General features: G+C 52.2%; 1 protein-coding gene across 1 annotated transcript in view; it reads left to right on the forward strand.

Moving 5' to 3' along the window:
* Nucleotides 1-297: 297 nt before the first annotated feature.
* The window catches only part of TMED10 (transmembrane p24 trafficking protein 10), a 35,127-nt gene continuing 9,561 nt past the window's right edge, over nucleotides 298-25,863 (forward strand). The window contains exons 1-3 of the mRNA XM_075926857.1: nucleotides 298-565; nucleotides 11,758-11,878; nucleotides 19,489-19,562. Of these exons, the coding sequence (XP_075782972.1) occupies nucleotides 353-565; nucleotides 11,758-11,878; nucleotides 19,489-19,562 (408 nt within the window). The 5' untranslated portion in view covers nucleotides 298-352. The remainder of the gene's footprint in view (nucleotides 566-11,757; nucleotides 11,879-19,488; nucleotides 19,563-25,863) is intronic.

Here is a 25,863-nt window from a genome sequence, read left to right on the forward strand (position 1 = left end):
ACTCGGCCCTGCCAGTGTGCAGGGGAACTAGACTTGATGACCACTCCAGGCTCTTCCAGCCCCGCACAATTTCTCCCGAGTCTCTCTCCTTCTCCCACGGTCGGTCAGTCGCTGTCTGGGCCGATCACCCCACGCAGGTAGCGCCTCCCCCACCCCAATGCCTGCACTCTCCCGACACCCCGCTTCCTTTCCCCGCCTGCCCCCGACTCGCCCTCACCCGCGGGCTCCCCCCTCTCCGGCTCCCCCGACACGCCGCCCAGCGCCGCCGGCTCCCCCGCCTCCCTCACGCGGCGGGCCGGCGACGGTCACGTGGCGAGGAGAGGCGCGGCCTGCGGGAGCCGGATCCGCCGCCATGCCGCTGCCTGTGCCCGGCTGCCCTCGGCTCGGCCCGGCCCTGGCCCTGCTGCTGCTGCTGCTGGGCCCGGCGCGGCCCATCTCCTTCCAGCTGCCGGGCAAGGCCCGCAAGTGCCTGCGCGAGGAGATCCACCGCGACACGCTGGTCACCGGCGAGTACGAGATCGGGGCCCCGCCGGGGGCGGCCAGCGGCCCGTCTGCCAATCTCAAGGTGCGGGGGCGGGGCGGCCCCGGGCGGGCGCTGGGGTCCTAGGTTCCCCGCGGGAGAGTCCCGGCTCCCCGCTCAGGCCGGGCCTGTGCGGGTCGGGCAGCGGGGTGACTCGGCCCTGACCGGAGCAGAGCGGGACCCACGGAAGGAAGTGCCCCCCCCCCTCCCCCCCGGCCATCGGTACGGCCGCACCGGCAGGGGGCCAGACACAGGCCCATCGGGGTGCCCTGTGCACACGGTACGCTGGGAGGGGGGGGGGGTGACAGCCATAGGGCCCATCGGGATACACTGTGAGCACACGGCACGCTGGGGGAGGAGGGGTGACAGCCATAGGGCCCATCGGGATACACTGTGAGCACACGGCACGCTGGGGGAGGAGGGGTGACAGCCATAGGGCCCATCGGGATACACTGTGAGCACACGGCACACTGGGGGGGAGAGGTGACAGCCATAGGGCCCATCGGGATACACTGTGAGCACACGGCACGCTGGGGGAGGAGGAGTGACAGCCATAGGGCCCATTGCGATACACTGTGAGCACACGGCACGCTGGGGGAGGAGGGGTGACAGCCATAGGGCCCATTGCGATACACTGTGAGCACACGGCACGCTGGGGGAGGAGGAGTGACAGCCATAGGGCCCATTGCGATACACTGTGAGCACACGGCACACTGGGGGGGAGAGGTGACAGCCATAGGGCCCATCGGGATACACTGTGAGCACACGGCACGCTGGGGGAGGAGGGGTGACAGCCATAGGGCCCATCGGGATACACTGTGAGCACACGGCACGCTGGGGGAGGAGGGGTGACAGCCATAGGGCCCATTGCGATACACTGTGAGCACACGGCACGCTGGGGGAGGAGGGGTGACAGCCATAGGGCCCATCGGGATACACTGTGAGCACACGGCACGCTGGGGGAGGAGGGGTGACAGCCATAGTGCCCACCGGGATACACTGTGAGCACACGGCACGCTGGGGGAGGAGGGGTGACAGCCATAGGGCCCATCGGGATACACTGTGAGCACACGGCACGCTGGGGGAGGAGAGGTGACAGCCATAGGGCCCATTGCGATACACTGTGAGCACACGGCACGCTGGGGGAGGAGGGGTGACAGCCATAGGGCCCATCGGGATACACTGTGAGCACACGGCACACTGGGGGGGAGAGGTGACAGCCATAGGGCCCATCGGGATACACTGTGAGCACACGGCACGCTGGGGGAGGAGGAGTGACAGCCATAGGGCCCATTGCGATACACTGTGAGCACACGGCACGCTGGGGGAGGAGGGGTGACAGCCATAGGGCCCATTGCGATACACTGTGAGCACACGGCACGCTGGGGGAGGAGGAGTGACAGCCATAGGGCCCATTGCGATACACTGTGAGCACACGGCACACTGGGGGGGAGAGGTGACAGCCATAGGGCCCATCGGGATACACTGTGAGCACACGGCACGCTGGGGGAGGAGGGGTGACAGCCATAGGGCCCATCGGGATACACTGTGAGCACACGGCACGCTGGGGGAGGAGGGGTGACAGCCATAGGGCCCATTGCGATACACTGTGAGCACACGGCACGCTGGGGGAGGAGGGGTGACAGACATAGGGCCCATCGGGATACACTGTGAGCACACGGCATGCTGGGGGAGGAGGGGTGACAGCCATAGGGCCCATTGTGATACACTGTGAGCACACGGCACGCTGGGGGAGGAGGAGTGACAGCCATAGAGCCCATTGCGATACACTGTGAGCACACGGCACGCTGGAGTGTGTGTCATAGCAATAGGGCACATTGGGGTACACTGTGAGCACATGGCGCACACGGGGAGTGTCTGACAGCCATAGTTCCCATCGGGATACACTGTGAGCACACGGCACACTGGGGGAGGAGGGGTGACAGCCATAGGGCCCATCGGGATACACTGTGATCACACGGCACACTGGGGGAGGAGGGGTGACAGCCATAGTGCCCACCGGGATACACTGTGAGCACACGGCACACTGGGGGAGGAGGGGTGACAGCTATAGGGCCCATTGCGATACACTGTGAGCACACGGCACGCTGGGGGAGGAGGGGTGAAAACCATAGGGCCCATCAGGATACACTGTGAGCACATGGCACGCTGAGGGGGAGGGGTGACAGCCATAGGGCCCATCCGGGTACACTGTGAGCACACGGCATGCTAGTGGGAAGGGGTGACAGCCTTAGGGCCCATCGGGGTACACTGTGAGCACACGGCACACTGGAGTGTGTGTCACAGCAATAGGGCCCATCGGAGTACACTGTGAGCACATGGCACATTGGGGGTGTGTGATAGCTGTAGCACATGGCACACTGAGGGGGTGACAGACATAGGACCCATGGTACACTGTGAGAACATGGCACTCTGGGAGTGTGACAGCCATAGGGCTGATCGGGGTACGCTGTGCGCACACAGCACACTGGGGGAGTGACATCTTATAGGGCCCATCATGGTACACTGTGAGCACTCGGCACACTGAGGGGAGTGTCAGTTGTAGGGCTTATCAGGGTGTGATCTGCACACAGCATGCTGGGGAGGTAACAGCCATAGAACCCATTGGGGTTCACACTCTGAATGTGCATGCTGGGGGGATGGGTCACAGACATAGGGCCACACTGGGGTTCACTCTGTGCACATGGCATTTTGGGGGGATGGTTGACAGCTATAAGACATAGTGGGGTTCTCACAGTGTACATAATATTCCCAGAGGATTGTGCCACTCAGGAAGGATTGGTCAGAGTTGCATGGCCGTATCCAGTCTGATCTCTGCACTAGGAATGTAGTGACTGTGTTGCCGGGATTAACTTTTCACGTTGCAGGGTTGGCAATACAGATAGGGAGAAGTTTGGAGGGCCATACCCAGGCTCACTCTCTGCATGTTGCATAGTCTATTGAGGAGAAGGCTATGAAGACAGTGTTATGGGGAGACTATTCCATTCTTGCTGTTGCCATGGGTATTTGGAGCAGTTTTATTCAGGGGAGGGTGGCAGTTTGGTGCACTAGCATTTGATGTGAGGAAGAAAGCACAGAAGTGTGAGCACAAGGAAGATGTGAGAGAATGTGAAACGATTGTTGGAGCTGAGGCTAAGACCAAGCAGCATGTGCATGAATCATACAAAGACACCATCTATGTGAAAAACTGCCATTGTAATGCAGCTTTGACAACCTTGCTTGCATCGCACCCAATAATATGTCCTCCCTTGTGGCCTCTTCTAACTTCACAAGCACCACCCACTGGTATTACCTTTTGAATCAGTTTCCTAGTGACCTGCTCCTTTTTTCTTAAATATGGAATATTTTCCCCTTATTGTCCCTATTTTCGGTCCCGCAGGATGAGAATTTATGATGAATGTAAGTCCAATGTCTTATGAATCTCAGGGTCAGAAACAGGAACATTATCCCACTGGAAAGGGAAGATTCCCAGTTTCAGTGAGGGGCACAATATATCAGCCCTTATGCTACTTTTATGTCTGAAAGGCTCTTTTAGATCATTTTAAATTTTATTAAATGTTAAGCTACGTCTGCACTTTAACTGCTGCAATTATGCTGTTTTAGACTTTAGCTGTAGATGCTCACTGCAGTGATCTGTGGGGTTCTCAAGTCATTTTAATGAATCCACCTCCCTGAGAGACGGTACAAAGGGTAGGGATTTGAATGACCAGTCGACTATCCGATAAGCAAATGCTTCAGAAAGAGGCAGCAAGAGGGGGAGAAAAAGAAGGGGGGTTCAAAGTGGCAGCTCCACATAGAACCTGGGGTCAGCTGGGCACTCCTGCGCTGACCCTGGGCTCCATGCGGTACTGCTGCTTTGAAATGCTGTGTGGAGCCTGATGCCATGCTCCCCACACCATTTCAAAGAGGCAGCGTCACATGGAGCTGGGGATCAGCTGGTGACCTAGAGTCCCCAGCTGACCCCAACTTCCATGCAGCGTTGCCACTTTGAAATGCTGTGGGGAGGATGGGGCCAGCAGTTGACTGCCTTTGAAGAGTAGCAACAGCCCTGAGGTTGTTGCTATATTTTAAAGGCGGAGGCGCCCCATTGACTAATTGAATAGTCAATGCAAATTGCATCAACTATTTGATTAGACAGTTAATCTAAATTTAACATCCATAAGCAAGGGCAACAGAAGAATTCTTTTGATCAAGCACTATCTACACCAGGGTTTATATTGATTTAACTGTCACACACAGGGAATATGGATTTTTCATACCTTGAGTGATATATGGGTAAGCATAACTTAGTGTAGATCTGGCCTAAGTTCTCTCTCTTTCTCTCTCTCTCTCAGCGCTGTACATTCTTGCGTTCCGGTTACAGTGTAAGAACAAAGGATGCAAAATGGTATAAGAACTCAAATATTTCTCAGGATAGCCTTGTCAGTATGTAACTTTAAAAACAATGAGTAGTTCTGCTTTACCCATAAAAGCTCATAATACTATATATTTTTGTTAGTCTCTAAGGGTATGTCTACACTAGCCCCCTATTTCGAACTAGGGAGGCTAATGTAGGCATTCGAAGTTGCAAATCAAGCCCAGGATTTAAATATCCTGCGCTTGATTTGTATCTTCCCGGCCGGTTGCCACTTTTTTGAAATTTACAAGTCCGGACTAACTGCCCGCGGCTACACGTGGCAGGGACCCGGTAGTTCGAATTAAAGCCCCTAATTCGAACTACCTGTTATTCCTCCTGCAAGGAAGTTTAACAGGTAGTTTGAATTAGGGGCTTTAATTCGAACTAACAGGTCCCTGCTGCGTGTAGCCGCGGGCAGTTAGTTTGAATTAAAGCCCCTAATTCAAACTACCTGTTAAACTTCCTTGCAGGAGGAATAACAGGTAGTTCGAATTAGGGGCTTTAATTCGAACTACCGGGTCCCTGCTGTGTGTAGCCGCGGGCAGTTAGTCCGGACTTGTAAATTTTAAAAAAGTGGCGACCGGCCGGGAAGATGCAAATCAAGTGCGGGATATTTAAATCCCGGGCTTGATTTGCAACTTCGAATGCCTACATTAGCCCCCCTAGTTCGAACTAGGGGGCTAGTGTAGACATACCCTGAGGTGCCACAGGATTACTCACTATTTCAAATATTTCTGCAGTTGTTTTTCTGATAGGTGTATATATGGATTATAGAGCCCCCATACAAGCAGAGATGGTGCTTTGAGGCCTTTTCAGAACTCTGTGCTTTCACCTCTGTTCTCACTCAGTGACCTAGTCTCGCCTGGCTCTTTGCTTGCCTGTCCTTTGTACATCTGATTCCACTTCATTTTCTAAGACTTTTGTCTTCCACAGAAAGCCTCACACAGATTCCTGATGTAGCATTACGCTTGTGCCAGGGTTGGATTGTGGTTTTGCTGCCTTATGGGGTATTGAGGTTAGACTGGCAGGGGGAAACATGATTTATTTATTAAAATGTTAAACAAGCTTGAACTGAAAATTATCTCCATTTCCTGGCAGCACTTCAGGCTCTGTAATAGTCTGGGGAATTTCTTGCTCCCCTTCCATTGTCATACAGGAGTGTTATGGCCAGCCCTTGTATTCTAAGGGTGCTAACTCATTGGCTAGGTTTAAGCTCCTTTTCTATTGGGTGTGTTTGTGCAGTGCGGGAGGCACCTTCCCCACAGCATGGGTCACTAGGAGGAAAGAAAAATATCACTGACATGGCCTCAAACTGAGAAGCAGCCCCCCAAAAAAGAGAGCGAGAGACACACTTATGTCACTCATGCAACTCAGAGCTCTAGTGTTCCTTTCATGTTCCAGCCCTGTGTGTGGGTCATAGAGATTCAGGACTTTCCACTAAGGCCCGATTAACTCTTATGGAAACCTGGGGCTAGTAGATTTTGTGGGGGGTCCCTAAGGTCTGAGGTGAGGTTAAAAATTAGGGATTCAGTGTGCAGGACAGGGCTGCTGGGGAGCGGTGTAGGGTTTGGGAGGGAGATAGAGTGCAGTTGAGGGTGTGGAGGCTGGTGGCAGGGAATTGGGTGCTTACCTGTTGCAGCTCCTGTTTGGCTAGTGTGGGGGAGGCAGGGAGGAATACAAGTGGCTCTGCACTTGCAGGCACCGCCACCACCATGATTCCTAGCCAATGGGAGTGGAGCCTGCAGGCAAGTGCAGGAATGGAGCTTCTCTGCACTGCTATTCCCCTGGCAGGAGGAGTGGGGAAGAGCAGCTTGTGGAACTGCTTTCTGTCTCCTGCCAGGCAGAGCTGACCATGCAGGATCCTTAGTGCCGGTTCCTCGCTGCTTCTCCTACCCTGCAGCAGGGAGCCAGTGCTCAAGCTGCAGCCATATGGGGGCGGTGGGTGCTGAGGCTTGGAGACTGACCATGGGGCTAGAGCAACAATGCCGTCTTGACGCACTGCAGAGGGAAGCCTAGAGCTTCACCGGGAGTTGGATCTGGCCTGTGGGCCTTAGTTTCCCATCCCTGGTGTAGGAGGTTGATAGCTATTGTGTCTTGTATTGAGGATGGTTCCTGTAATTGAGCTGGGCCCTGTGTGTTTGTGAAATCCCAATACTAACAGTGGTACCCTCTGTTCCCGAGGAATCTGCACACTGTGCCAGCTGGCCACAGAGTCGATACTCTTGGGTGGATGACGTCTTGCTTCGACCTGGTCACATGCAACTGTCTCATTGTTCAAGCCGACAGAGTGGGAAATTGATAGGCTGTTTGTCAAGACAGAGAACAATGCTTTGTCTGTAGGGGATGGCATTACTGTAAATAATGTTTGAACATTAAGAATCTCCTCTTTCAGGTTACTCTGTCCTTCCATAAGTGTGTTGGCTGGGCTATAAGCTGCTTCTCCCTCATGCCAAGCTTGATGGGTAATGTCCCTGATTGAGTCTGGATAATGTTCATCCAATACTGATGGAAGGAGCTAGCAGAGCTGCCATTGTCCGATGTGCTACTTCTGGGCACTGCACTTCTTAGTGTATGCGCAGTGTGCCTCGGGTGGCACATCACCAGGATTCATTGCTTAATTTAGTCCATTGGTTGGATCATTAGCTTCCCCAGGTATTGGCTGGGTACTGAGGCGATGAGTAGGGATGTAAAATCCTGTTTAATTGTTTAACTGGTTAAACATTGTGTTTTATCAGTTAACCAATTAAATGGGAAGCGCTCCCCCCGTGCTGCCGAGGCTGGGCTGGAGTCCCCCCCATCTCCGCCACAGGCAGGCGTTGCTTCAGACTGGCTGGAGCAACCCTTGCCTGACCATGTCCCCAGGCTTCCTGCAGACAATCTACCTACAGGGCACCCACGCCTACCATGGACAGGTGATGCTCCAGATGACTGGAGCAGTATCTGTCCATGACGGAGACCTGCTCCAGCCCCCACCAGTTAATGGTTAACCTGAACTGGTAAGCGTCATCTGTTAAGGGTGATGCTTACAGGTTAACCTTTCCCATCCCTAGTGAGGAGTGTAATTTGAACGCTGATCCATGTCCCTCCCTCCCCCCCAACCCACACACACACGTGTTCTATTGCTAGTGTTAGAAACAAAGCAAAAAGGGGTCAGGCCTGTGTACCACACAACCTCTTCTGTGGAAAGGTAGCATTCAGACCTTAGAATCAGAGTTGGAAGAGACCTCAGGTGGTCATTGAGTTCAACTCCCTGCCCAAAGCAGGACGAACCCCAACTAAATCATCCCAGACAGAGCTTTAAGCTGGGACTTGAAAACCTCTAGGGGTGGAGATTCCACCCCATCTGTAGGTAACCCATTCCACTGCTTCACCACCCTCCTAGTAATGTAGTTTTTCCTAATATCCATCCTAGACCTCCCTCACAGCAGCTTGAGACCATTACTCCTTGTTCTGTCATCCATCACTACTGAGAACAGCCTCTCTCCACCCTCTTTGGAACCACCCCCCTTCTGGTAGTTAAAGGCTGCTGTCAAATCCCCCTTCACTCTTCTCTTCTGTAGACTAAATAAGCCCAAATCCCTCAGCCTCTCCTCCTAAGTCATGTGCTCCAGCCCCAATAATTTTTGTTGCCCTCTGCTGAACTTTCTCCAGTGTGTCACATCCTTTCTCTAATGGGTGGAGTGGGGTGGCAGAATTGGACACAATGCTCCAGATCAGTGGTCCCCAACCTTTCAAGGTTGCCGGGCGCCAGGGGGCGGGGACACTTGCGCCCGGGGGCGGCCCCCCCCCATAGCCACATGCCCAGGGGCGGCCCCCCCCATAGCTGCATGCCCGGGGCCGGCGCTCCCCCCGCCATGCGCCGCACGCCCGGGGCCGGCGCTCCCCCCGCCCAGCGCCGCGCGCCCGGGGCCGACGCTCCCCCCGCCATGCGCCCGGGGCCGGCACTCCCCCCGCCCAGCGCCGCGCGCCCAGGGCCGGCGCTCCCCCCGCCATGCGCCGCGCGCCCGGGGCTGGCGCTCCCCCTGCCCAGCGCTGTGCGCCCGGGGCCGGAGCTCTCCGTGCCATGTGCCGCGCGCCCAGGGCCGGCGCTCCCCCTGCCCAGTGCCGCGTGCCCGGGGCCGGCGCTCCCCCCGCCATGTGCCCGGTGCCAGGCCAGCCCCGAGCACCTGGCGGGTGCATGGAAATGCCGCTGCGGGCGCCATGGCGCCCGCGGGCACCGTGTTGGGGACCATGGCTCCAGATTGTGGCCTCACCAGTGCTGAATAAAGGAGAATAATTACTTCTCTAGATCTGCTGGCAATGCTTCTCCTAATGCACCCTAGTATGCCATTCGCCTTCTTGGCTACAAGGGCACACTGTTGACTCATATCCAACTTCTTATCCACTATAATCACCAAGTTGTTTTCTGTTGAACTGCTGCTTAGCCAGTTGGTCCTCAGCCTGTGATGGTGCTTGGGATTCTTCTGTCCTAAGTGCAGGACTCTGCACTTGTCCTTGCCAAACCTTATCAGATTTCTTTTGACCCAATCCTCCAATTTGTCTAGGTCACTCAGGACTCTATCCCTACCCTCCAGCGTATCTACAGGTTGGACCTCCCTGGTTCGGCACCCTTGGAACCTGACTGATCTTGGATGAGGGATTTTGCTGAACCAGGGGAGGTCATTTCTGTACCCCTGCCACCAGACTCCATGGCCTGGCTGCTGGACTCCTGGCTGGTTCCCTACCTTCTGCTGGCCCCATGGGCAGCCATCACTGCCATGACTCTGGGACCCTCCAGGCAATCACATGTGCTGTGCTGGGGCTCTGGGATCTACTAGGCAGCCACGTGTGCCACGCTGGGGCTTTGGGACCTGCTGAGCAGCCACATGCACGGCTGTGGAGCTCTGGGACCTGCTGGGCAGCCCCGCTCATGGTGCTGGAGCTCTGAGACTTACTGGGCAGCTGCGTGCGTGGTGCTAGAGTTCCAGGACTTGTTGGGCAGCTATGCATGTGGTGCTGGAGCTCCAGTACCTGCAGGCCAGTCATGCGTACTGTGGCTTCCTGTCCCACTGAGCTACTGGGACCCCCAGCCCAACCGGGCAGCCATGTGCGGGGTCTCCCAATCGTACTGGGCAGCCTCACTGCTACGTGCTGGGTGGCCCCACCGTCAGCTCGCTGCAGGCAGCCTACTGTCCTGCTGGCTCTGCAAGGATCCTTGCTGCTGGCCCACCACCAGCACTCTCTTGTCCTGCAACATCCGTGCTGGACCAGAGAATCCCAGCTGAGGGAATTTCAACCTGTATGTTTCCCCCTGTCTTAGTGTAATCTGCGATCTTGCTGAGTGCAGTCCATCCCCTCATCCAGATCATTAATAAAGATGTTGAACAAAACTGGCCCTAAAACAAGACTGACCCTTGGGGCACTCCGCTTGATACCGACCGCCAACCAGACACCGAGCCATTGATCACTTCATGTTGAAGCTGACCATCTAGCCAGCTCTCTGCCCATCTTGCAAGTCTATTTATCTAATCTGTACTTCCTTAACTTGCTGGCAAGAATACTATGGGAGACTGTTTCAAAAGCTTTGCAAAAGTCAAAGTATATCGCATCCAGTACCTTCCCCATATTCACAGAGCCAGTTACCTCATCCTTGAGTCAAGTTTAAAAGGCAGTACTCCAAATACAAAGAACCCTTTAAAATGGGTCCTTTTCTGTTTTTCCTTCAGCAGACTCCAGTGTGCAGATTCAGTACAGTATCGGCCTGAATAATTGTAATCTGGTTAATTATAGTTGTTCTGTGAATAATACGCAGGATAAGTTAACCAAGAAGCCTGACCAAGTGTATCTTGTAGACTCTCATATGCTTGGATAAAGATGGAGATCTGAATAGGAACTGCAATACCAAAGCAGTGATCCACCTAGTGATCCATCCTGGATCTGACACTGACAAGTACCACATAGTTCCAAGCAAGGTGCAAGAAATCCCATAATACACAATTATGGAATAAACTACCTTCAGATAAAGTTTCTTCCTAACCTTCTACCAGTTATGATTTATACTCTGAAGCATGAGAGTGTACAGTCCTTATTATTTTTATCTTGTCCAGTGGATCTGGTTGTTCTCATTATAAATATCTGAACCTTTAACACTGCTGCATACTGAGAAGAGGTTTTAATTAAGCTGTGCAAAGTTATGGCTCTCCTGAGTGGAACCTGCCAATGTGCTGTCAATTAATGTAACTTTGTGAGAATTGTCTCTAGATTTGACTAATCGAAATAATTTTTTAATGTTAGCACATATCAGCAGTTACTCCTTTTACATACTTAGTTTGTCTGATCTGCAGTCCTGCATCTCAGCTGTGATGTGAATTGCTACTACCAGAGACATTGACACTCAAATAATGCTCATGTTAGAGCATATTTGCATTTAGCTTTTAATGGCTCACGCCTGCCCCTTCTGCAATTCTGCAGCTGGAGAGTCAGTCCTGTTTGTCCCTCATTATCTCTTGCTGTAGGAGCCAGAGAATCTGTCCTTTGGGAATTTACAATTCTAGCATCTAAGGAGAAGCTAAGGAGGCAATGAACAAGGATTCTGAGAATTAGAAAACTTAAATTTGCCTGTGTCCAGGATGTTTAATTAAAAACCAGTGAAATAAAATCTTACATGTTTTTTGCCATCCTGAGGGAGAAGATGAATTGAAATGGGGCAAATGGAAGCAAAAGGCAGCAAACACTAATAGGGCCTAGGAAGAGCCTATTAAGTTTGTCCATGTGTCATTGGGTGACTGTGCTCCTGCCTGCAACCGTCTTGAGCCACTGTTGCTGTCTGTCTCTCCTACAGATAACTGACTCAAGTGGACACATCCTCTACTCCAAGGAGGATGCCACTAAGGGCAAGTTCGCCTTCACCACTGAAGACTATGATATGTTTGAGGCTTGCTTCGAGAGCAAGCTTCCAGTAGGTGAGTGCAGAAAGCTGCTCCCAGCCCTTCCTTTTCCTTGTCTTTGGTGGAGTATGTTGGGTGAGGGGTAGGGGAGAAGCAATTTCAATGTGTAGTTTGCAAAGCACTTTGGATTCTTCATGCTGAGAGGAGTGGAGTCCTCTGGGATGAGGAGTTTTGTGTTACTGGTGCAGAATAGCTGCTGCATGCATTGGTGTCAGGGGTGAAACGGTCCTTGCAGCTTCCCTGTGGAGCATACTGGGATCTTTCAGGCCCAAGCACAAGAGCAATGGGATCACCAACAGGGAATTGTGATGGTGACTGTAGGAGGAGGTGAGCAGCCCAGAAGTCTAAAGGGAGGAGACAGCCAGGAGCAGGGCTGACTGTGTTTGCTGTTCCCCTGGTGCCTCTGCAGGCTGACACCCTTTTGTCCTCCGCATTTGCCTACTTCGACTCTTTTGTGGTAGAGTGAAATCCCCTTCTTGGGTGCACCCTGTGGCAACAGCCCTATGCAGGGATGCCCCTTCCCAGAGGGGTTACAGCAACCTGTGATAGTTGCTTCTAGTTGCACAGGGCGCCCTTTCCTTTGAGTGATCCTTTGACAGAGGGAAGAGGAAGTGAGCCAGACGTCAGTCCTGTCATTATGCTGCAGGGACAATTGCCTAATGAGCACCAAGCTGCCATTTCCTGTGAGTGTGACGCATTTGCCACTCTCGGCTGAGTAGCTAGAATCAAGTTCAGGACAATTGCCCTGAAAACCAGAAGGCATCTGGGTTCCATCCTTGGTCTGGGGAGGGCTGATCTGATGCCTGTGGTAGCTTTACTTAGGCTTTGAGTACTCATCTTGCTCACAGTCACTGCAGTGGTTCCCTCTTGTGTGACGCCATTCCTCTCCTATCTTACTCTGGAGGATCCCAGAGTGCTTTGCAGACTGACCATAGAAATTGCTTCTCTCCCATCCCTACCTAAATGCACTTTGGTGTAGGATGGAGGAGCAGTTCTGCACCAGGTTTAGGACTAACTGAAATTAGAGAGAATAACCTGGCTTGGGATTTATGGTCAGGCTGTCGGTTAGCTGTAACACTTTGATTCTTTGCGGTGCTGGAGATTCTGTGCCATGTTGCATAAGAATCAGGGAGTTATAACCAACATCTGGACCAAATTAGAATTTGGGTTTTACTCTTCTCTCAGATGTCTCCTGTGGAGCACAATCCCCCATCACACTGCTTCTGGGGTTTGGGGGCAGTATTGACTCATCTGGGAGACTGTCACCCACACTATTGACTTCTCCTGGGAAGCCTCCCAGCAGACCCACCTACCCATTCTTAGCTTCCATAATCACAGGCTGAGTGACATGGCTTCAAGGCTTCTTGCTCATACAGCTGCTAGGAAGAGTTCCTAGCTTGGCCCCAGTCCCTCAGCTCTTCTCTCATGGCTTAAATGCCTATTTCTGGACTCCTTTATATCATTGTGGGTTTCCATAGTGAGGGGGGCAGAGTATAGCCAGGTGCAGCCTCCATTCAGAAACTTATTAGTGAGTGAGGTGACTCCAGAGTTGGGTGGCCTGGAGCTGCTCAGCTGAGCCTGTTGCCCCTAATGTCCTCTCTGGGGGGCTTGTACTTGAGGGTGCCTGGCTTTGCATGATAATTGGAAATCCTTATTCCCTTTGCCCCAGAGCTTGATACCTGATACCTTACAAAGAGTGCACTTTGCAAGTTGGGTGATTACCTGAATTTTCCCCATGTGTGGATACAAAGGAGTGTGAAAGCTGGTTGGCTGCACTATGGTGACTGGTGTGGTGAAGGCAGGAGACTGAACCAGGACTTTGGGGGCTTAAGTTTCTTGGAGAGGAAGATCCTGGCTCCTCTAGAATGTCAGCTCTGGTGGAATTGATTGAATTTTGCTGAGCTAATTCAGTTGGATAATTCTCCCTGCAGTCCTGTTAAGGGGTTTCCTACTGGACCCCTTTCACATTTGTGAGCAAAACATCCCCAGTTAGTGCTGCAGTCAGGGAGGGGCTCATCACTAGCAGAGCTGTGGCTTCCCCTGGGAGGGTAGGTTGGGCAGCAGGAACAGTTGGAGGAAACAGAGCTGTTGAGCCAAGTGGGTTCTGAATAGCTAGGATTTCTCAACCCCCAGCCACAGAATTGGGGAAGAGGAAGTGAGTGGTGGCAGATCAGCTTCTTGTGCAGGGTCCTAGGATCTGGCACAGGGCAGCTTGCAAGACATGGGGATCTCTCCTAGCAACTCTTCCAAGGATGAATGGTGTACAACAAGCTCAGGGCTGGGACTCTGGGTTGGGGTGCAGAGTCTGGAAGGGAGTTAGGGACTTAGGGTGGGGGAAGAGGCTCAGAGTTGGGGTGCAGGATCTGGCAGGGAGTTGGAGTGTGAGATGGCTGGAGCAGGAGGTTGGAGTATGGAGTATTTACCTGGGGCAGTTCCCATTTGGTGGTGGAGGGGAACAGGCAGTTCCATGCAGCCCTGCACTCACCTGCAGGCACTGCCCCCGCAGCTCCCATTGTCCGTAATTGTTGGCCAGTGGGAGTTGTGGGGGGAAAGCCTCCAGGCAAGGACAGCCCAAGGGCAGAGCTTCTCAGCACTCACAACAATGCAAGTCTAGCCAGGGGCAGTGGGGAGAATGGCAGTGCACAGAGCTACTTGTCCCTGCCAGGAAGGGATGCCACAGAACATAGGGGCTTTACGGGCTGTAGTCCCAGGCCCTAAAATCTCTTTCTTAATCTGTCCCCATTACTGGGATTGGAGGAGTGCAGCTCTCTCCCAGTCACAACAGCTCCCTGCTGGCGCTGGAGGAGAGCAACTCTCCTCCAGCCAAGGTAGCTCCCAGCTGCTCTGCTGCTGCCAGAGGAGTGCACCTCTTCTCCAGGCCCAGCAGGAAGCTGCTGTGTCCAAGGGAGAGACACATTTCTTCAGTCCCAGCAGGGAGCTGCCACAGCCCTGAGCCCCCCACAGGGGTTATTAAGCAGCTCCATGGCCGTGCAACTTAGGGGAAATCTTGCCCCCCAGTTCCCTCCTGCCAATGGAATAGTAGGGACTGGAGAATCACTTCACCACCAAAGCTTGGGGCAGCTCCTTTCCTGTCTATCTGGCACCCTACCTCAGGAACACGAGAGATTGTCTGTCTGGAGTAGTCTGTTCTCTTCCTGATATTCTTTTGGAGGCACAGACTTTTTTAACAGTTTTGTCTGACACACACAGGTTAACTTGCATGTTTTCCCTTTGAGATATAACATTAGTAGCTGTGTGGACTAGAGATGTCAACATGTAGTCCACTATTCGATTAACCGATAAGCCTAGGATTATTGTTAAATCTTGTAAACTACACATTTATCCCACTCCCTGCCTTGCTGCCTCTGGCAGCCTTCCCCATCCGTCCCCCCACATCCTTCACAGCAGCCTCCGTACATGGGGAGCTATGACCACACAGATAAGGGCTGCTGCCACCCCACATTGCTGCCTCTGTATCAGAGGCAGCAGCACAGGGTGGCAGAAAGCCATTCTGTATGGGGAGTTGGTTTTTAAACTGGCTCCCCATGTGGACTGGTTCCCACCTGGCAAACCGCGCTGATGCCTCTGATACAGAGGCAGCAGAGCAGGGTGGCATGAGGATCCCTGGGGACTATTGAATAGTTGTATAACCAATAAGAATTCATGTGGTTACACGACTATTCGATTACCCAATGTCTAACATCCCTAGTGTGGACACCAGTGAAGTTGCCCCATGCCCAGTTACTCCCTTCCCATTTGAGGATAGCTCCAGCAGCTCTTCTAATGTGGCCTGTGAAAGGCCCTGTCTTCACAAAGGGCTTTGCAGGAGCTGGGCAGAGTGAATCAGGACTCCCGATCTCTAAAAGCTCTGGATCACTACTCTTAACTACACCAATTCCTCAGCGACAAGAGGGAACAGAGAATTTATTGAAGGTCCTTGGGACCCATAAAAAGACACCCTGGGCTCCAAACCTAGCGGCCTTTCAGAGAATCACCACTTGAAAGCCCCTAAACATGTTAACCCCTCATAAAGTTCCTGTTCCTCTCCCCTATTGCACTCACCACTCTCACACTCTTCCTGCTGCGTGGTGTCAATCCCCTTATCTCACCCTTCAAGGTTTGTTGTCCTGTTCACCAGGCTTCTCGCTCTCCTCACCTCAGCCTGAAGGTCCCAAAAATCTTACCCAAACTTCTGTAACTTACATAATGTGCAAAAAATATATCCCACTGATTTGCGCGCTTTGAAGGACATTGCATGGCTGTTGGCTGTAGCTCCCCATTTTCCATCTCAGCCTCCAAATCTGTCTGCGTGACATACACAAAATGTGTGGCAAAATGCTGAAATGTGAAACCCCCGAGGTTTGCTTCATATCGTGGTGTCACTGGCAGATATAATGTTTTTTAGTTCTGTTTTAAGGATTTTTCTTTTCTGTGGGTATGTCTACACTATAGCGTTATTTCGAAATATCTTATTTCAAAATGGTTAATTCGAAATAAGTTATTTTGAAATAACGCGTCTACACACAAAATGCATTTCAAAATAGCGCGTCTACACTGATTGGATGGTTCCAGCAGGGCATCAGGTCAGTAGTTGCTTTGTGTGGCAGCTATCTGAGGCTGTGCTTGAAGGGACCCCCTTGGACAGCCGGTTCTCAGGTTTTCCTGCTTACTTGCCTACATTGCTGAGGGACAGCAAAGCATTTTTCTCTCTGATTGCTTTGGTTGCTCTCACTCGGGACACCACAGCACTCGGCACCATGGAGCCAGAGCTGCCTTTGGGCACTCTGGTGCTCATTTTGGATGTGTTGCTGCAAGCCTGGCAGCAAGTGCCGGAGACTGCCTGGCAGCTTCTGCAACAGCCCAACCCCCAGGCCCTATTCTGGACCCCCCTGGGGGTCATGCAGGCGCAGCGGCTGGACGCCAGTATGCCCCACCACATGCCCTGACTGGCACGGCACATGCACAGGTTGCTGCGTGATCCGTGCTCAGCAAGGCCCACATGTGAGGTCCCTGGGCTCCTTCCCCCCCTCTTCCCCCGCATAAGGGGACAATGTGATGGCACTCACATGTCGAGGCCTCCCCGGCTTCAGAAGACAGCAGTGATAGTGCTGGAATGCCTCGGGGCTCCAGGGTGAGTGTCTTTCTCCCTCCAGGCTCCTGTGACTCCTGGCCATCGTCCTCCTCGTCCTTCTGCTCTGTGCCCTGGCCAGGACCCTCTGCCCCAGGGTCGATGACCACCTGGGGGGCATGGACCGTCCGGCCCTACAAGATGCAGTCCATGGCAAGGGGTCTGGGTCTGCCCAGGTTGGGATCTGTCCCCTGTGGCCCTGGCATAGGCCTGCCTCAGCTCTTTTATTTTCATGCACACCTGCTCCTGGGTGCACATGTGGCCTTTGGTGGCCAGGCTGTCGGCCATCCGTCTGTGGACGGCTGCATTCCTGCGTCTAGTGCGGAGATCATGGACATTGGAGGATTCCCCCAAACCTCAATGAGGTCCATGATCTCCGCACTGGAACAGGAAGACACCTGCTTTTCCGGCCTCTGGCAGGCTCTTGGGAGCTGCCAGCCTGCTCCTGGGGAGCGGTGGAGGGCTGGCTGGCACTGACTGGCTTGCTCATGCTGGCAACTGGGTCAGGGGCAGGGCCTGCGGACTCTGGGCTGGCAGACCTGGAGCTGGCATAGGCACTATGGCCAAACAAACTCTACCCCTTTAAGGGCTCCGGGGCTGGTGTGGAGAGCAGAAGAGTTCTCCTGGTTTGGCCCAGAGTGGCCACCAGGGCACCCTGGGAAGGGCTGGAGGCCCCCTATTTCGAAATAAGCATCTAAACAGCGCTTATTTCGATTTAGCTATTTCGAATTTGGCGTTATTCCTCGTAGAATGAGGTTTACCAAATTCGAAATAAGTGCTCCGCTATTTCGATTTTATTTCGAAATAACGGTTTGCCTGTGTAGACACTATTAAAGTTAATTCGAAATAAGGGCTGTTATTTCGAATTAACTTTGATGTGATATTGGAGAGCAGGACTCATAGATTTTGGTCTCTGCTCTCGGAGGGAAGTGTTACCTAATGGTTAGAGACAATAGCTGAACACATAGTTCTGACACAATTGTAGCTGATGGGGATAAAGAGATCTGCGATATTTTCCCACCTCAGCTTGAAGTGACTTGGTGTAACACTGGATTTTACTTATTTGTAAATTGGAGGAATGACACTTGAGTATTTCCTAAGGAAGCCTTGGCTGTGCTCCTTGACAAGGACTCTGAAGTACACAGTCTGGAGAGATGAGATCAGAACTTGTGCTGTCCAGGCACCTTCTTTAGGCTGCAGAGTATTCAGGGCCATCTCTATGGGGGTTTGGGACCTGGGGTAAGCTCCTGTCCCAGGCCTGAGGCAACCCCGCTTGTGCCCCAGGCCCCACCCGACCTCCTTCTGCCCCTGCTCTACCACCTCACCTCTTCTTGCCCATACTCCCCCCTCTCTCATCCTGCTTGCACCCTTTGCCTGAATCCCCCTTCCCTGACAGACCCAGGGGATTACTGGTGTGCCTGGGATCGGACAACAGCAAGGTTGTCTGTCCTCTTCCCCTCACTGCAGCAGTGGAAGCCACAGAAGTGGAGCAACCCAGCAGCCTGTTGTGTTCCACTGGCTATCTCCCAGCCAGGTTCATGGGAGAAGGAAGCAGAATGACCCAGCCCTAACCAGTACACTCGCCCATACTCATACCACTCCACTTCCCACCACCAGTGACTGGGAGATGGCAGAGTGTGGAGCAGGCTGCTGCATTGCTCTGCTTCCATCAGCTCTCACTGCCATGGTGAGTGCAGAGGGTCCTGATCCTCGCTGTCACCTCAAACCAGGACCCCCAGTAATTTCCCGGGCCAGTTCCCATCACTGTGGGTCCTGTCCATAGGAGGTTGGGACAGCCGCTGTGAGGGCCCCCCAAAGCATGGGACCTGGAGTGGTTGCCTCAAATTGTCCTATGGATGGGATGGCTCTGAGGGTTTTGAATGGGGAGGGTGTCTCATCTAAAAACACTTCCTGGGTGGGACATGTGGTGGAACAGGCAGCTTGATGTGGCTGAAATGCATGGTTCTCTGGAAAATTCTGTATATTTGTGTTCTTTTCCCCTGTCCTCTCCCAGAGGTGATAGTTGGCTGTAGTCCTGTGTGCCTGTTGGCTCCTCTGTTCTCTCCTGGTTTGTGTTTTGGCTGTTACCCTTTATATTTGCATTGCACTGGGGTGGCTGTTGGCTTTAGCCCTTGCTCTACTTGTGTGTGTGTCTAGCCTGCTTGCTGAATGAAGGTGGCTGTGTCTCCTCTGCCTTGGGAAGTCCTATTCAAAGTTTGGGCGCACTTTGGCTGTCGCGGTGCCAGGCAGCCGTTTGTGTCCTGTGTGCTTAGTGTTTTTAGCTATAGTTTGTTCTCATTATCTGTGGGAGCCTGTCCCTCAGCCAGGGCTTGTTCAGAAGGTCCTGTGATTTTAAGCAGGACTGTGTTGCCTCTCCAGCTGGCTGGAGACTTGCCAGGAAAGGAGGAGTGATATGAGTCTCTCTCCAATGGGGGGCATAGTGAGTTCCTGGCAGCCTGAAAACTGCACACAATGAATCCTTTCATTGCACTTCCAGGAACGGGGCGGATGCCGGACCAGCTCGTGATCCTGGACATGAAGCATGGAGTGGAAGCAAAAAACTATGAGGAGGTATATCCCTTTTCTGGTGCCAGTACCTCAGAGCTCTTTCCTATCACTCACGTGATGCTGTGTTTGGATCAGGGACTTGTGATGGGAAACTGCTTTCCCAGCCACAATGACAGCCTGATTGCAGCTAGAAGCGTCTGTTAGCACCTCATGTGGTAGAGTTTTAAAAAAACCTGCTGCTCTAATTCTGGGAGGGCTGAGGTCCAAGGTATAAGTTTCTTAGCCAGCCAGCATGGTTTTAGGTATTAGAGTCAATAACAGGTTAACGCCAATAGTTTCCACTGCCCTAACAGCAGAGGGCAATGCAGGGAAAAGGCAAATTGTCCTAAATGTGAAGCGTTATACTTTCTATTCACAATCATGAGAGGTGCTTATCCATAGTCTCCTAGGTGACTCAGTAGGGTTGTTAAAATGCATTTATTTTTGTAAACATGTAATTGCTGAAATTTACAGCTGTTACATTTTTACATGCAGAAGAGCAGGCAGGAGCTGGTGTTGGTGGGGAGCTGGCTTTTAGGCTGGCTTTCTCTGAGCACTGGCTCCCTCACGGCTCTCCCTCCCAGAGCTGCTGCCTGTGGGAGTTGGCACCCTGTGCCTTTGTATCAGAGGCAGAAGGGTGGGGGTCAGGCAGCTCTGCGGGAGCTGGTACACATGCACCAGCTCCTGCCTCCTCCCTCCCCCACCTCTGACACAGAGGCAGTGAGGCAAGGATTGCTGCATGTAACTGTTAGGATTAACCGATGAGTCCAGGCTCATCCGTTAATCATGTACACACATTAACATTCACATCCATGGGACTCAGCTGCCTTTCTAGGGACAATTGCAGCATTTCTCACAGTCATGAGTAGGGATGCTAATAGGTTATCGGTTACCTGGTGTCAGGGCTGTTCCCCTACTCTGGCACTCTTGAGTGGAGAAGGTGGGGGCCTGCAGAAGACCTTAAACACCTTGCCACTATAGGCTCTGCTTACAAAAAAAACCTCCTCAGAATCACAGATGTACTGACTCTGCAAGATAGGCTGCCACCAACAAGTGATTTTTGTAAAGAACCCTGTAATAAACAGGAAGGGACACTTAGGGTACGTCTAGACTACATGGCTCCGTCGACGGAGCCCCCATCATATTGTATGGATAGTTGGAGTTATTTTCTCCAATGTGCATTACTTTACACTTACCCACATTAAATTTCATTTGCCATTTTGTTGCCCCATCACTCAGTTTGGTGAGATCTTTTTGAAGTTCTTCACAGTCTGCTTTGGTCTTGACTATCTTGAACAGTTTAGTATCGTCCACAAACTTTGCCACCTCATTGCTTACCCCTTTCTCTAGCTCATTTATGAATAAGTTGAATAGGATTGGTCCTAGGACTGACCCTTAGAGAACACCACTAGTTACCCCTCTCCATTCTGAAAATGTACCATTTATTCCTACCCTTTGTTTCTTGTCTTTTAACCATTTCTCAATCCATGAAAGGATCTTCCCTTTTATCCCATGACAACCTAATTTACACAACAGCCTTTGGTGAGGGACCTTGTCAAAAGTTTTCTGAAAATCTAAGTACACTATATCTACTGGATCCCCCTTGTCTACATGTTTGTTAACCCCTTCAAAGAACTCTAAGGGTACGTTTACACTTGCTCCCTATCTTGCGATAGGGATGCAAATGTAGTGTACTGAAATTGCTAATGAAGCACGGGATTTAAATATCCCGTGCTTAATTAGCATAATCGCGTCCGACCGTCATTTTGAAATTGCATTATTGCGAAATAAAATGCCCCGTGTAGCAGCGTTGTTTCGAGAGAAACCCCTTCTCTCGAAATAACTGTTACTCCTCATACAATGAGGTTTAACAGTTATTTCAAGAGAAGGGTTTTCTCTCGAAATAATGCTGCTACACGGGGCATTTTATTTCGCAATAATGCAATTTCAAAATTAGCGGCCGGATACGATTATGCTAATTAAGCACTTCATTAGCAATTTCGGTACACTGCATTTGCATCCCTATCTTAAGATAGGGAGCAAGTGTAGACGTACCTTAATAGGTTAGTAAGACATGATTTTCTTTTACAGAAACCATGTTGACTTTTGCCCAACAAATTATGTTCTTCTACGTGTCTGACAATTTTATTCTTTACTATTACTAATTGGCCTGGTACTGACGTTAGACTTACTGGTCTGTAATTTCCAGGGTCGCTTCTAGAGCCCTTTCTAAATATTGGCATTATGTTAGTTGTCTTTGACTACACAATTAGTCAGTTACCCACTTCTTAACATTCTTAGGTGGGGAAGGGCTGCTGTCCTGGCCTCCCTCCCAGAGCTGTCCTCTTTTCAGATTTGAGCTCCGCTCCCCTTTTAACACTTTCCTACAGCTTCTGCATGCCTGGCAGGAGGGAGCTGTCTGAGCCCCTTTGTTGTTCGGCATCGTATTTTGCTATCCCTTCATAGATACCTATCTCTTGTCCTCCTCAGTCAGTGCTGCTGGACTGCTTTGGGGAAAGGCATTGTGCTGGGAGTAGAGCTGAAAGCTGACTTCACTCTCCTGCTGCCTTGATCACACATGGACACATGCAGCTGGATTTGTGGGAGGGAGGGATATTTGGAGATTGGCTTGGCTCCAACTGTGCTTTGTCCTTTGTGTCTGAGATGGGAGTCTAGTTTGGGTAGTTCCATGGTCTGTGGACCTGCAGTCTGCTCATTAGTTCCAGAAATTAGGGAAATACTCTCCCCATTTTACAGATGAAGAGTGGAAGCATGGAGAGGGGAAGGGACTTTCCAGAGGTCATATAGGATGCCTGTAGCTGAGCCAGGAAAGGAATCTTGGAATCTCCCATGTCCAGGGATGAAAGTAACTTACATTTCTTACCAGTACTGTCATATTGTGGGACTTAGGGAAGGGGCTTGGAGGGGTTGTGATATCACAGTACCTGTAAGAAATGTAAGTGTGAGATGGAGTGCAGGGAGATCAGGGCACAGGGTTTGGGTCGTGTGTGTGTGTGTATGTATGTAGTGGAGCTCAGGGCAGGGTGTTTGGAGGTGAGGGGAATTCAGGGCAGGTGGTAGAAATGTGGGGGAGTACAGGAATTGGCAGAGGTGGGGGGGGTGAAAGAGTCAGGCCACAGTGTGGAGGAGTGCAGCAATCGGCACGGGGTGAGAGGTGCAGGAATCAGGGCACTGGGGTGGGGAAAGCTTGGGGCGGCGGGGACTGCACTGCTTGATCGCTGCATCCCTTGAGGCTGGCCAGGTGATGGGGGACCGTGCTGCTGTTCTGCTGGATCCTCTGGGGCTGGGTAGGTTGGTGGGGGTCCATGTTGCTGGTCTGTTGGATCCCCTGGGGTGGTGCTGCCTGGCTGCTGCATCCCCTGAGGCTACTGGGGACCACACAGTCGGACATTGGATCCCCTGGAGCTGGATTATGGATACTCTGTGACTGTGCTACCCAGGGGCTTTAGGTGCTGGTGTAGGCCCACCAGTGCATGGTGGCTGACAGCATCCAGACCCCTGCGACCAGCTGGGCACTCTCTTTCTGGTGTGCTACAACAGGGCACACTGTCTTACTTTCACCTTTGCCCCAGTCTCAGTCCTGTTTCTCAAGTACAAGACCATTCTTTTCCTCCTGGGAACCTGAAGTACACAGCTGGGCTGGGGCAGCCCCCACAGAGAAAGCAGAGGAATTACTCTTCAAGAAACTTTTCATAAAATTACCCTGTAAATTCCCCTTTTCCCACAAGCAGAAGTCACTGGCCCTCCTTTATATCCACGCTGAAGTCCACAGTGCTGGCTCATTTTATATACAGATAGGTAAGATTAGAATCATAGAGTCATAAAGCTGGAAGAGACCTCAGGAGGTCATCAAGTCCAGCCCCCTGCCCAAGGCAGGACCAATCCCAACTAAATCAACCCAGCCAGGGCTTTGTCAAGTTGAGACTTAAAAACCTCTAGGGATGGAGATTCCACTACCTCCATAGGTAACCCATTCCAGTGTTTCACCACCCTCCTAATGAAATATATTTTCCTAATATCCAACCTAGACCTCTCCCACTGTAACCTTTTCTCCCACACTTATATCCAACCTAGACCTCTTCCACTGTTCACAGTAGTGACGGATGGCAGAACAAGGAGCAATGGTCTCAAGTTACAACCCTGGCTGGGTTGATTTAGTTGGGATTGGTTCTGCCTTGGGCAGGGGGCTGGACTTGATGACCTCCTGAGGTCTCGTCCAGCTCTATGATTCTAACTTGAGACCATTGCTCCTTGTTCTGCCATCTGTCACTACTGAGAACAGCCTTTCTCCGTCCTCTTTGGAACCTCCCTTCAGGAAGTTGAAGGCTGCTATCAAATCCCCCCTCACTCTTCTTTTCTGTGGGCTAAACAAACTCAAATCCCTCAGTCTCTCCTTATAGGTCATGCACTCCAGCCCCCTAATCATTTTGGTTGCCTTCCGCTGGACCCTCTCCAATACGTCCACATCCTTTCTATAGTGGGGCCCCCCAGAACTGGACACAGTACTCCAGATGTGGCCTCACCAGAGCTGAATAAAGGGGAATAATCACTTCTCTGGATCTACTGGTAATGCTCCTCCTAATGCACCCTAATATGCCATTCGTCTTCTTGGCTACAAGGGCACACACTTGACTCATATTCACCTTCTCATCCACTGTAATCCCCAGGTCCTTTTCTGCAGAACTGCTACTTAGCCATTCGGTCCCCAGCCCGCAACAGTGCTTGGGATTCTTCCATCCCAAGTGCAGGACTCTACACTTGTCCTTGTTGAACCTCATCAGATTTCTTTTGGCCCCATCCTCTAATCTGTCTAGGTCACTCTGGACCCTATTCCTGCCCTCCAGTGTATCTACCTCTCCCCCTAGCTTAATGTCATCTGCGAACTTGCTGAGGGTGCAATCCATCCCCTCTTCAAGGTCATAAATAAAAATGTTGAACAAAACCGGTCCTAGAATAGATCCTTGGGGCACTCCGCTAGAAACCGACTGCCATCCTGACATCAGGCCGTTGATCGCTACCCGTTGGGCCTGACAGTCTAGCCAGCTTTCTATCCTTCTTACAGTCCATTTATCCAATCCATATTCCCTTAACTTGCTGGAAAGAATATTGTGGGAGACTGTATCAAAAGCTTGCTAAAGTCAAGGTATATGAGATCCACTGACTTTCCCACATCCACAGATATCCCAGTTACCTCATCATAGAAGCTAATCAGATTGGTCAGGCACCACTTGCCCTTCGTGAATCCATGTTGACTATTCCTGATCACTTCCCCCTCTTCCAAGTGCTTCAAAATGGATTCCTTTAGGATCCCCTCCATGATTTTTCCGGGGACTGAGGTAAGGCCGACTGGTCTGTAGTTCCCTGGATTGTCCTTCTTCCCTTTTTTGAAGATGGGCACTACATTTGCCTTTTTCCAATCATCTGGGATCTCTCCTGATCTCCACGAGTTTTCAAAGATAATGGCCAAAGGCTCCACAATGCCAACTCCCTCAGTACCCTTGGATGCATTAAATCTGGGCCCATGGATTTGTGTAGGTTTAGCTTTTCTAAATACAGTAAAACTCCAATTGTCCGGTATCCAGTGGTCCAGCACTCTCGATCGTCCGGTACCAACTAGAACCCTGAAGTGCTCCAGCCAGCTGGACAATTGGAGCTACTGTGAGCCCCATGGGCGCTCGCAGCTGGGAAAGGGAATGGGAGAACAGGGGAAGGGGATTATACCCCTGTGACGGGTCTGCTGGGACCTACACTGCGACCGGGTGGGCGGTGGGCGGGGAACAGTGCGGCGAGGGGCGTTGCTGAAACTGACGAGGCAGACTTGGGGAAGTGCCGGAGCAGAGCAGCTGGGGTGCTGCCCGTTTGGTCCCTCAGCGCCGCCCGTCACCCCCCTGCTTGGCGCCCAGCAGCATCACAGCTGCTCTGCTCCGCAGCTTCCTCAAGTCCGGTGCTTGTCAGTTTCATCAGCAGCAGTGAGGGACTTGGGGAAGCGGCGCGGAGCAGAGCAGCTGGGGTGCTGCCGGGCGCTGAGCGGCGGGAAGGGGGGGGAAGAGGTGTGGTACTGTGGGACCAACCCGGCAGCACCCCAGCTGCTCTGCTCCGTGCCACTTCCCCAAGTCTGCTGCTGCCACTACTGAAGCTGCGGAGCAGAGCAGCTGGGGTGCTGCCCAGTTGGTCCCACATAACTACTGCAGTTTGGGGGGTGGGGAGCCCGCTCCCCTCCCGGAAACTTTCGGCGGCGGCGCAGGGCTTCCCCCACCTTCCTGCAAAACGGCGAAGGGTTTGCCCCTCCCCGTGCCATTCCCGG

The sequence above is a fragment of the Pelodiscus sinensis genome, chromosome 4, assembly GCF_049634645.1.
Source record: "Pelodiscus sinensis isolate JC-2024 chromosome 4, ASM4963464v1, whole genome shotgun sequence".
In the NCBI taxonomy this organism is placed as follows: Eukaryota; Metazoa; Chordata; order Testudines; family Trionychidae; genus Pelodiscus; species Pelodiscus sinensis.